Source organism: Zea mays, chromosome 8 (genome assembly GCF_902167145.1).
Source record: "Zea mays cultivar B73 chromosome 8, Zm-B73-REFERENCE-NAM-5.0, whole genome shotgun sequence".
Taxonomy (NCBI): domain Eukaryota; kingdom Viridiplantae; phylum Streptophyta; class Magnoliopsida; order Poales; family Poaceae; genus Zea; species Zea mays.
In genome coordinates this window covers 115,063,775-115,076,178 of record NC_050103.1, presented here as the reverse complement: position 1 = coordinate 115,076,178, position 12,404 = coordinate 115,063,775, and the positions used below count along the sequence as shown (strand labels likewise).

The following is a 12,404-nucleotide window of genomic DNA, read 5'->3' as shown; positions in this document are numbered from 1 at the left end:
AGCTTTTACCATTACGTTAAAAAAGTCGAATATGGACATTGACTTATTGAATTCATATATTTTTAGCGAGCAACGGAACTTAGCTACAAACATACAATATTTAGCTTCCAACTATTACTCTTTTAACATTTAATGCGTGGTGCAGTGATGATCTCCGTCGGCCTAGTTCTCGAAGCTGCCCTGCTTTGCTGTAAACTAGAACCTGAAGCAGGAAAGTAGCGGACACGGTTGGCAGCGGTTGATGGTGAGCACGTCGGAGCTGTAGGTCCCCGGCATGGTGAAAGTTCATTTTCATCACGAGAGAGGGAGAGAGAAAAAAATACACTACTGCTCCGGCAGGGGGGCGCCTTGTTTACCGTGACAGAGCCAATTGTTTAGTTATATAGCGTGAGCTCACGAATGAAACATCCTTTCCGTTAAGTATGAAAGAACAGAATGTGGTTAATTACTGGTTGCTGGTGCTATGCCCATTGATTTGCCCCAAGTAAAACAAACTAGTCTTACAACAGACACAGCTAGCGAAGGCTACAATTAGATAATAATAACTGCACACATGCGAATTAATAGCGCCACTGTAGTATCTAGCGTCGTCGGAGAGAGGCAGTTTCTTAAGACTCTCCAAGTCAAACCTTGCAATCATTTGCATCTTCACGGCTAGTTGTCGCACCATTGACTGCTTTCGGCGGTCGATTGCATCTGCTGTAAATGCAGTACACAGCGATCTGAAGAAGTCCAGTTAAACACCCGGCGCCGTTTGGTGCCTTCGTTCAGAACGAAGCAAAGTTGATCAGCAAATTAAAGCAAAGGCAGAACAGTAGACAGTAAATCCAGATTGCGTGCATATGTATATATATATATATACATATAATTACCGTAAGATAGGGATCCCTTCCTAGGATGCCGTACAGCATCCATGTAAAACTGGTCAGCAAGGAGAACAACGACAGGTAGAAAGGCATGAACTCCACGCTCTTGGTCAGGATGACTTGCTTCTGCAATTGTGCATGGTGGGGAGGACAAAAAAACAAAAACAGAACATGGTGAGCTAGTAATTAATTCAAAAATTTGCAATCCAAGATTAGAAGCCCTATTTTCATTCAGAGTTTTAGCTAGCCTTCGTATTATCAAAATTTGCAATCCAAGCTAGATTCTGTGGTAACTGATCATAGATATACGAGTACTCACCACGGCTACAAGCGGAGCGCTGTACATGGATATGGAGGTGACTATACCAATGCTACCAACAAATTGCTTGCGCATATGGTGCGTGTGGAACACGAAGCTTGACAAGGATACGATGACGCAGAGCGTTGCCACAACCAGAGACACCATTAGGACGACAGATTTCTGCAAATTAAAGGCCGGCCGGCAAATAATGTTCTGATGATGATGATGATGATGATGAGCAAACCATATGCATGTATAATTCTGATGCTCTCCGACTCCGACGGCGTGTACCTTTTTGTCTCTTGGCGCAAACCACACGTATACGACGACGAACGAAGCTTCGAAGAGCACTCCGACGGCGCACGTGCCGAAGAGCGACAGGTTCTCCCACCCGTCACTGACGATGGGGAAGCCGTACCAGCCCCAGGTGAAGGCGCTGAAAAGGGCGAGGATGTATGGCACGCACGAGAACTCCCCAACGCTGGCCTCCTTCACCACTCTCTTAAACGTCAGCCTGCAAAATTAATTGTTTGTTTGTTCGTTTGTTTTTACATGAACGCAGGATCGGAGAACTCATGCTCGATCAGGAAATGCATATGCATGCATGGTCTAGTGATTATTTACACTGGAACCGCGTAGAGGAGCACACAGACTACAGATCCTGCGAGAAATTAAAGAAAAACATCAGCAGCAGGGGTCGTACGTACGTACGTAGATTCAGACAGAAAATCGATCAAGTACCGTACCTATGATTCCAACTATGACGCGGATGCTAGTAACCATTGTTGCTTGCGTGCTCTGAGATGAGATGATGATCGAGTCGTCTCTTTGACGACGACGACGCAAGATCGAGGATCAGGATTATTGTGGCTGGTTCATTTGCTAGCTGTGTGATAATGGCGTGGTGGCCTATTTATATATAGCGCATCGAAAGGAATGTGCTGAGCTCGAGACAAGGGTATGCTCAGGCCACTATGTCTGCTCTAGAAAGAATATATTAGTACGTACGTACGTGCGGCCTGCCTTTCCGCTGTTGCTAAGAAAAATGATGAGTCTCCTATGCTCAGTTTGGTTTCTTTATTCTTTAGTTCAGGGACTAAAGTTTAGGTACGAGACTAAATTAGTTTAGTCCCTACACTGTTTAATTTTAGGGACTAAAACTATTCAAAACATATTAAATAATAAATCATAAGAGGACTAAAATATCTTTTAGCATTCTCTCATCATTGTGCAACTGAAATAAAGAAGAAACAAGAAGTAGAATATTTATATGGTTTAGACCCTTTTAGTCATCTCTTGAGGGACTAGAGACTAATATAGTTTATAGTCCAACCGTTTGATAATTTTTAAGAACTAAATGAGACTAAAATGGATAGACTACTCTTTAGTCCATCAAACCAAACAGTCCCCTTTAGTATAGTGCAGACAGACAAGGTACGTAAGGTCTTTCATCTGCTGTGAGCTGGTATGTATCAGTAGCTACAAGTTCCGTGTGTGAGCCTCGAGAGAGAATAATATAATCACGAGAGAACGGGCCGGGACCCTCTCTTCGTACAGAGAAGAGATAGACACATCATCGTAGGGTGCGTAGAGGGATACTGCAGATGTTATTTAGGATATATTTATGGATATCCAAACATTCCGTAAATATGAAATGTAGACCTGGCCTGATAGTTTTTCTCGGTGTCAGGTATTAATGTAACTAAGGCTCTGTTTGTTTGCTTTCAGGATCGTATAATCCAGCTTATGGATTATGGATTATATGTAAATATAGTGGTCTGCTTATAGATTATCATAATCCATATATATTTAGATTATATAATTCACCTAATAATCTGATCTATGTTGTTTATTTGTTTCTTAATTTATTTAAACTAGATTATATAATTTAGAGGGTAAACAAACCAGACTGGACCGAGAAGAATGGCAGTAAGGCAGATATTAATTATTGGATACCCAGTCGGATAATCACTAGTACTACTGAACGTCGGTTAAATTTACATCGAGTCAAATGCACTAACCATTATATTGGTGCTCGTGTACTTCTGGGTCCCAATAAAATCCCAGTAGATCTACGTCACCCTCGTACTAGTCGTGTAGGCATTTCTCTAGCTGACTTGGAATTGCCACTATGGCGTGGCGTACATTTAACACCTCGCGTATGCATGTGAGAGGAGGGTAGCAGAGCAGCGATGGCTTCGTCGGCGGTAGTGTCCACTCGTAGCATGCATGTGGCGGCGGCGGGGGCGGCCAGCTAGCAATGAGCGCTCGTGCGTGGTGCGGCATGCATGCTGCATGCATGGCCTACACAACCACTGCACGATGTAATGTAAGTGCTCGTCTCGTCGTGTGGCATCGATCCAAGAGGGTACGGTGTTGGGACCTTCGTCTTCGAAGGTCCTCAAAAATATGATTTAACAATATTTTCCGAGTATTATATATGAACAGGTATCTTCGAACTCGAATCAGAACTACACAGAGTGAGAAGCAGGAACATCACGAAGGATGACACGGCGCCGAAGCTACACACAAGGGAGCTTCGGCATGACGGCAAAAAAAAGGAACCGATTTAAAAGTGAAAAGACTATTCAGACCTCGGTGGATTACTTTAGAGTCACTAGCAAATGTAAAGGGCACGAATGTAATTTCACATGGGCTGCGTCCCGTGCCTATAAATAGCGTGAACAGTACTCCCGTACTGTTCACGCTGACTTGGCATTTGCTTTTTGCGTCACGCTTTCTTTGTCTTCTGTCAAGCCGAAGGTACTAGATGTAACTCAATATTGTATTTATATTCATTGGCAATTATATAAAGAAAAATATATATATGATAATGTTATATAATTCTTCACATTGTTTCTTATGTTTTGCATGCTTCGTTTGTTGTTATTATGTATATATATATATATGTTGAGATGATGAAGGTATGTCCTTCATGTCCTTCGTCCGGAAAGCATTATATCCTTGGGGAAATAATGCTTCGAAGGACGAAAGTCATTAACAAATAATCTGTTTTTGTGTTGCCTTGTTCTTAATTCATAGCATTTGAGAACAAGTCCCCGGCGTCCACCTCCGGTGAACCTTTTTTCGACCACCTTCGGCAAGCACTGATCCTCGTCATGCCGCCGAAGAAAGCTTCAGCGACAGGGGCTGCTGCATTACAGCCACTGGACCCAAATCAGGAGAACCTTTCTCTCCGAGAGGCCCAAAGCCAGAAGAGGAAGGCCACTAGCCCAACACTTCAGGAGGAAGAGTTGGACCAAGAAATCAGAAACATGGAGATACTTCATCAGCAAGTATAAAGGAACAAGGAGAAGATGGCCCGACTAGCTGATCTTCAAAGGCAGATTGATGAAGCCACTGAAGAAGTACGCCATCTTGCTCAAGACGAACAAGAACGAAGGCCCCAATATAGGGAGCTTCATCAAGAAGGCTTCTTCAACGAGGATGGATGGTATCATGATTTTTATCATGGAAATTTTGCTTTTGATAATGCTTCTCCTCTGTCAGCAGAACTGTAGGCTACCCCATGGCCCTCATCATACAAGCCACCCCAGCTCCCCATGTATGATGGGCACTCAGATCCGAAGCAGTTTTTGATGAACTACGAAGCAACCATATCTTCATATGGGGGCAATACTGTAGTCATGGCGAAATCTTTTGTTATGGCAGTCAAGAATGTTGCGCAAACCTGGTACTCCTCTCTTCGGTCAGGAACAATCACATCATGGCAGAAGCTGAAGGACATGCTGATCACCAGTTTCCAATGGTTTCAAACGAAGCCCGTTACTGCTCAAGCTTTGTTCCAGTGCACGCAAGACCACGAAGAATATCTCCAGGCGTATGTCTGAAGGTTCTTGCGCTTAAGGGCACAAGCACCAACTGTGCCCATTGAAATCGTCATTGAGGCCATGATCAAAGGGCTTCGGCCAGGACCTATGGCCCAATACTCGCCAGGAAGCCCCCTTAGACTCTAGAGAAGTTGCTCCAAAAGATGGATGAATACATCCGGGCTGACAATGACTTTCGCCAAAGAAGGGAGGAAGCCTACAGGTTCTCTGAGATGACCAGGGGCTTCGGAGGAAGAATCCACCCAAGGCATGTCAGGTCAATTCCCTCCACCCAGAATGATGACAGAGGAAGTCAGCTGCAGAAGTCACAATATACTTCATAATCTTCGGGGCAGCAACAAAGCTCTTTCCGGCCGTCAGCTCCAAGAGGCAGAGGCACTAGGGGCTTCGGAGGAAGATTTGGGGATCAGCCCAGAAAAATTTATTGCTTATTCTGTGGTGAGGACAAGGGCCATACTATAAGGATGTGCCATGTCACCATTCAGAAACAAAAGGAAATAGCAGAAGCTGCAACTCAGCAGAACCAGCCGAAGCAGGTCATGCACACCGCTTCGTATCACTCACCCTACATACCAGAGTATGTGGGTAACCATCCTGCAGCTTCTGTTGCTTCGACTAGCCAGCCATAGGCGTCTTGGCCACAGCTTCCGCCTCCGCCACCACTACAACATGCATATTCACGAGGCTAGCAGCCAGAAGGGAGCCAACAGACCTATCAGCAGCGAGATTTCAAGGAGGAGTCCGAAGCTCGCATGGCCAACAGCACTGTGCCAGAGTCGAAACACATCTACTGAGAGATATCCTACCATTGAAACAGTTTTACATTCATTGTCATTTTCATCTTTAATAAGAAACAATTATTGTAAACTTAGTTTTCTTGCCATTTCCAATTTTTTGTAATAGCTTCGTTCTTGCCATAGTGAAATATATCTCCTCCACAGACCCACGAAGCTAAAAAATTACTAAAGTTCAAAAGTCGTTCCTAAGGAACACAGCGTAGGTTTGCCGAAGCTACAAAAAGTCCGTTGGGGGCCTTCGGCTTCCGAAGGTCCTCAAAAATATGATTTGACAATGTTTTCCAAGTGAAATATGTGAACAGGTATCTTCGGAATTGGGCCACGAGTATACAGGAATCTGGTCAAGATGAAGCTTGAATAGGACGAAAGGCGATCATAACGAAGGATAAGATGATCACGAAGCTATGCGCAGAAAAAGCTTCGGCATGACAGCAGAAAAGGGGAACCGACTTATATGGTGAAAAGACAAATTGGACCTCGAAGAATCACTATAGAATTATTGATAAATGTAAAGGGCATTAATGTAATTTTCCACAGATAAATAGATTAACAGTATTCCCGTACTGTTCACGCTGATCTGGCATCTGCTTTTCGCATCATGCCTGTATCTTTAATTTTCAACAATCCAAAGGTACATTTATAATTTGTTATTATGACTCTGATAATACAAAATAGAAATAAATTGATGATAATATTTGTGTTATTGTTCGTATTCCATGTATGTATTCTCCCTCATCATATGTTGGACTTACGAAGGTCTTTTCCCTCATAACCTTCGTCTGAAATTCATTATATCCGAAGGGATATAATATCTTGAAGGACGAAGGACTTTAACATTTAACACTTTTTATGTTGTCTTGTTCTTGACTCTTAGCATTTGAGAACAAGTCACCAACATTGGCGCCCACCTCCGGTGAACTCACGTCCATTTTTTGAGTTTTGAACATCTTCGGCAAGCATCACCTTCGTCATGCCGCCGAGGAAAGCTTCAGCCGCAGGGGCTGCTACTCTGCAGCCGCTGGATCCCAATCACGATGTCCTTTCTCTCAGGGAGGCCCGAAGCCAGAAGAGGAAGGCCACCAGTCCAATGCCTCCGGAGGACGACTTGGATCAAGAAATCCAAAATTTGGAGATGCTCCATCAACAGGTCCAACGGAAGAAGGAAAAGATGGCTCGTCTAGTTGATCTACAAAGGCATATAGACGAAGCCTCTGAAGAGCTTCGACATCTTGCTCAAGATGACCAGAATCAAAGGCCCCGCGCAGAGAGCTTCATCAAGAGGGCTTCTACAACGAGGGCGACTGGTATGAAGATTTCCATCATGGAAATTTTGCTTTTGATGATACTTCTCCCCTGTCAACAGAACTGCAGGCTACACCTTGGCCACAGTCTTACAAGCCACCTCAGCTCCCCATGTACGACGGTCATTCAGACCCGAAGCAATTCTTGATGAGCTATGAAGCAACCATATCTTCGTATGGTGGCAACACGACGGTCATGGCAAAGTCTTTCGTCATGGCTGTCAGGAGTGTTGCACAAACCTGGTACTCCTCTCTTCGGCCAGGGACAATCACTTCATGGCAAAAGCTAAAGGACATGTTGATAACCAGCTTCCAAGGGTTTCAAACAAAGCCAGTTACCGCCCAAGCTTTATTCCAGTGCACCCAGGACCACGAAGAATATCTTCAGGCGTATGTCCGAAGGTTCCTGCGTCTGAGGGCACAGGCACCAACAGTGCCCAATGAAATTGTCATTGAGGCCATGATCAAGGGGCTTCGGCCGGGACCTTCAGCTCAGTACTTTGCCAGAAAGCCTCCTCAAACTTTGGAGAAGCTGCTCCAGAAGATGGACGAGTATATTCGAGCTGACAATGATTTTCGCCAAAGAAGGGAGGAAGCATTCAGGTTCTCTGAAATGACCAGGGGCTTCAAAGGAAGATTCCATCCGAGGCACGTCAGGTCAATTCACAATTCTACTCAAAGTGATGACAAAGGGAATCAACAGCAAAGGCCACAGTGCTCCTCGCAAGCTTCGGGGCAACAGCAAAGCTCTTTCCAGCCACCAGCGCCAAGGGGTAGAGGCGCCAGGGGCTTCGGGGGAAGATTTGGAGATCAACCAAGAAAAGTTTACTGCCTATTTTGTGGTGAAGGCAAGGGCCATACCACCAGGATGTGCCATGTTACCATCCAGAAGCAAAAGGAGCTAGCAGAAGCTGCAGCGCAACAGAGCCAGCCGAAGCAGGTCATGCATACTGCTTCGTACCATTCGCCTTACATTCCAGAATATGTAGGCAATCACCCTGCAGCTTCTGTTGCTTCGGCAAGTCAATCCCAAACATCTTGGCAACAGCCTCCACCGCCACCACCAATGCAACGAGGTCAGCAGCCAGAAGGGAGTCAGCACGCTCACCTTCAGCGGGACTTCAGAGAGGAGTCCGAAGCTCGCACAATCAATAGCACTGTGCCGGAGTCGAAGCATATTTACTGACAAATATCCTACCTCATCAGCAGATTTTCGCATTTTCGCATTTCAGTCTTACTTTCTTTTTAATAAGGAACAATTATGGGAAGTTTAGGTGCTTTTTATCGTATTTTAATCTCTTGTAACAGTTTCGTTCTTTGCCATATTAAAAAAAATATGTCTCCTCCATAGGTTTAAGTTGCCGAAACATAAGAATTTATGGGGGCAAGAAGGACCTTCAAATTATCAAAAATTTATTCTAAAGAATACAGTGCAATTTCTTCGAAGCGACAAAAGTCGTTCCTAAGGGAGCGCAGTGTAAGTTTTCCGCAAAAAAGTCGTTCCTAAGGGAGCGCAGTGTAAGTTTTCTGCTCAAAAGTCGTTCCGAAGGGAATGCAGAGCTTACAGCGAAAAATAAACGCTGATTCCGCTGAAAGTAAAAGGCGAAGAAGCTCCTAAGGGAGGCTTACAGCGAAAAATAAACGCTGATTCCGCTGAAAGTAAAAGGCGAAGAAGCTCCTAAGGGAGGCTTACAGCGAAAAATAAATGCTGATTCCACTGAAGTAAAAGGCAAAGAAGCTCCTAAGGGAGGCTTACAGTGAAAAATAAATGTCGACCTTCGGCAAATATCATTTTGCATAACATCACATCATTACATCATTTGCATAGCATAACATCATACATCATAGTGCATCATCAACGCAAGAAGGGGTGCTTCAATATTGATATTCGAAGTTTTGAAGAAATAGTGGCACGGCACAAACAATGGCCATGGAAGGGTTATATCTTCGTCAAACTCTGAGATGGAAAGATCTATTGATCATTGATTTTACCAGGGTTGGTTACTGATTTTATGAGACCACGAATATTATTTACGAAGCATGAAAAGAAGGGAAGGTGTTTTTTCGCCGAAGGCTCAAAAACGGTATGTGTATAATGTTTCATGCATCGCAAAGAATAGAACTATAAACAGCTAATAAATTACACCCTAAGTTACACAATATTACACATGATTCTCAACAAACATTACATTCTGAATATTTTTGCAACAGCATCTAATCTTCCCTTAAGACTACTTCTGCAGCTTTGTTTAAAAGCTGATCAACAACTCTATCCATGATGGCTTCGGCCATTTGTCTAATTTCGTCATCCCCCTTCGTGTGGGGGCCCGCAGATGACTCAGCAGGTTCTGAGGGAAGAGTAGATACGGATTTATTACTATTACAAACCCTGAACAAGTTCGAAGTCAAAAAATTACAACAAAGAGACAAAAACCACTAGTTAATACCTATTCGCCCTTCGGGCTCTGCGCTTTTTTCAGCAGCCTCTGCTACTTTTCTAGCATCATGGATGCCTTTTTCGCTTTTTTGAATAATCTCTTGGGCTATTTCCCGGCCACCATTATCCCAGATGTCGGTGAAAAATTTTCCACCAACCATGCTAGCTTCGCCCGAGGGGTCTTTTATGTCTTCGGAGGATAAGGCAGCTTCGGATTGTGCTAAAGTTTTCACATGCTCGTAGCCTTTCCTCTCCAAAATAGTAGCAATCCCCCTGGCACCCGAAAAAGCACATATGTCTCCGCGGCTATTCAAAATTTCCTCAAAAGCCTTGGCTTCATGATTGATCCATTCAATCGGGCCCTCGGGGTTCCCCCTTGTGAAGTTTTCCTCGCTCGAGAATGCGCCAACGCTGGCGAAGCTAGTTTTTATTTTCTTAACACATTATATAGATTTGTCATAGCACCTTTTCTTGGATGCACGCAGCTCTTCAACGTTTCCTTCTAAATGATTTGCCCACTGGTCGCTAAGTTCTCGTTTCGTTTCTTCAAGTATGCGTTCTTCTTTAGCTCGGGCCAACTGTCTCCGAAGACCCTCGATTTCCTGCTTTTGAGCTTCAGCTTGAGCTTTAGAAGTAGCTTCGTCTTCCTTTATCTTATCCACCAATGTAAGCAGAATTTTTTGTCTTTTTCCAAGGCTTCGTTTCTTAGCTTGATAACCTCTGTTCGAAGGTTATTGAGAGCAATAGTGCAGCTTTCGTCTTCAGCATTCTTTTGTGCCCTTAAGGCATTGCTGAGTATTAAGCCCTATACAAAGGAATGAATGGATTAAAAAAAATTTACCTTCAGACTATTGTATGCAAGGCTATCTGCAAGATCGTCCTTCGTCATGGCGCAGAGGCCAGCTTCGAGCTTCGGGAACCCCATACTTCTAGCCATCTCCCAGCAGACGGATAATTCCTTGTTATCTGGGAGGCAGTATAAGAAGTCGTCTTCGTCTGTGCCATTGAATACTAAGGCCCCTTTTGGATATCTCAGTTCTTGGGCATAGTGATTAGCTTCAAAAATCTCTTCTTCAGATAATCTTTTTCCCGAAGCATGTCGAACAATATAATCGAGGGCTTTGGAGGATGCTTCGGGGGCAGCAGTGCCAGTTTCTTCAACTAAAATCGGCTCTGTCATTTTTGTTTCTTCGGCTTCCAAGGATTTTACCTTGGTGGGCTCTGAAGGCTCAGCTTTAGTCTCAGATTGTTGCTTTGGAGCTTCGGCAACAAAGACTTCAGTACGCACTTCGGAAGTTTCAACAATTTTCTTCGGGGTAGTGCTTGAAGACTTAATTGTCTCCAAAACATCTAGCACATTAACCATCCTTTTTCTTTTCGGGGTCATCGCTGGACCCTTTTGGTTTTTTGCTGCCTCAATTTTTGTTGAAGGACTCAAAATTTCTGATGTTTTTGTTTCTTCAGTCCTCGGTTTTTCTGTTTTTTCTGCTGATGGTGCTTCGACCATTTCTTCGATTTTTGGCACTGGAGGTGGTTCTTTAGCTTCGGTGGCCGAAGAGGTCTCACCAATAAATTCAGGCACTGTGGCCGGTTCAATATAACGTGGCCGGTGTGTGAGAACCTTTACCTTTTTTCTCTTCGGCGCTGGCTCGCTAGGAGCAGCTGAGGCAATTTCCTTTGCAGAAGAAGTATTCTTTCTTTTTTGACCCCACGCTGGGTAATGGTAGTCGGGGTAGACAAACCCAATTGTATCAAATACTCGGTTAAGTCTCTTCTTCTTTCGGCCTCCGAAGGCCGCTGATAATGCAGTATCTTCGGCCTTCGAGTATACCCCAAGCAATTCGTCACTTATGGCCTCAATACTTTTTAACCAGTCATCATCTGGCTCAACAAACTTATCTCCGTATTTGAATGTGTATTTTAGCCTAACTAGTCCACCTTCGTTAGTCTCTTTAATGGTTTCCTCCGGCATTTCCCACTTTTCCACAAGTGGCCATACTCTGAAAGCAATGTGTTCTTGGACCAAATCCCTTGTTCCAATAAAAGAACAAACAACGTCGAAGGCTCTCTGGCATTCTTCGGCTTCTGCATTCATTTCCACCTTCGGCTTCCGGAGGCCGAAGCGTTGCCAGATAGGGCGCATAATGATACCCTTGATATCTTCACGTGATTTCAAGTCATTTTTCACATAAAACCATTCCGTCATCCAGTCGCCGGGCCACCTCTTTCGAAAAGTTGGCACAGGGCAGCTTGACCCAGACCGAGCACCGAAGCTGTAGCAGCCAAAGTTGTTGTGATACTGCTCTTTGCCCCAGGGTTTTGTCTCATACAATAGCTCATGTACGTTACAGAAGCTTTTTGCGTTAGGTTCCAAACCTTGGCTCCTCACGGCCCACACAAAGATGTTCATCCTTATGATTGCTTCGGGGGTAAGTTGGTGAAGGTAGATTTCAAATATCTTCAGTACTTCCACGACAAAACTGCTCAAGGGAAATCGTAATCCAGCTTTTAAGAAGCTTCGGAATATTACGACCTCATTTTCCTCGGGAGTCGGACAAGTCTTCTCTCCTTCGTCAGCCCTCACAACAGACAAGTCCCGAAAATATCTGCCTCTCATATTGACAAGATGATTTTCCTTAATACTGGATTTACCAAAAACAGCATGGCTTGGTCGCCAGGGTTGATCTTTGCAATCTTCACCACCACTATCCACATTGTAGCTTTCACTGTCGCCAGTATCTTCAGATAAACCCTCCAAAATCTCCCTGGTAATCTTCTCTGTATTAGTCTTTGACATTGATTCAAGAAAACCCAGATGCATCTCCTCAGAAAGGCTTAGCTTTGAAGCACC

General features: G+C 44.1%; 1 protein-coding gene across 1 annotated transcript; it reads right to left on the bottom strand.

Moving 5' to 3' along the window:
- Positions 1 to 439: 439 nt before the first annotated feature.
- On the bottom strand, positions 440 to 2,034 carry LOC100502227 (uncharacterized). Its single transcript, NM_001196704.1, has 6 exons — positions 1,914 to 2,034; positions 1,792 to 1,828; positions 1,459 to 1,681; positions 1,186 to 1,347; positions 873 to 992; positions 440 to 761 (listed from the first exon to the last, which is right to left on the bottom strand). Exons 1-6 carry the CDS (start codon positions 1,948 to 1,950, stop codon positions 624 to 626), a joined length of 717 nt encoding a protein of 238 aa, NP_001183633.1. The 5' UTR covers positions 1,951 to 2,034; the 3' UTR covers positions 440 to 623.
- Between the last annotated feature and the right edge of the window lie 10,370 nt (positions 2,035 to 12,404).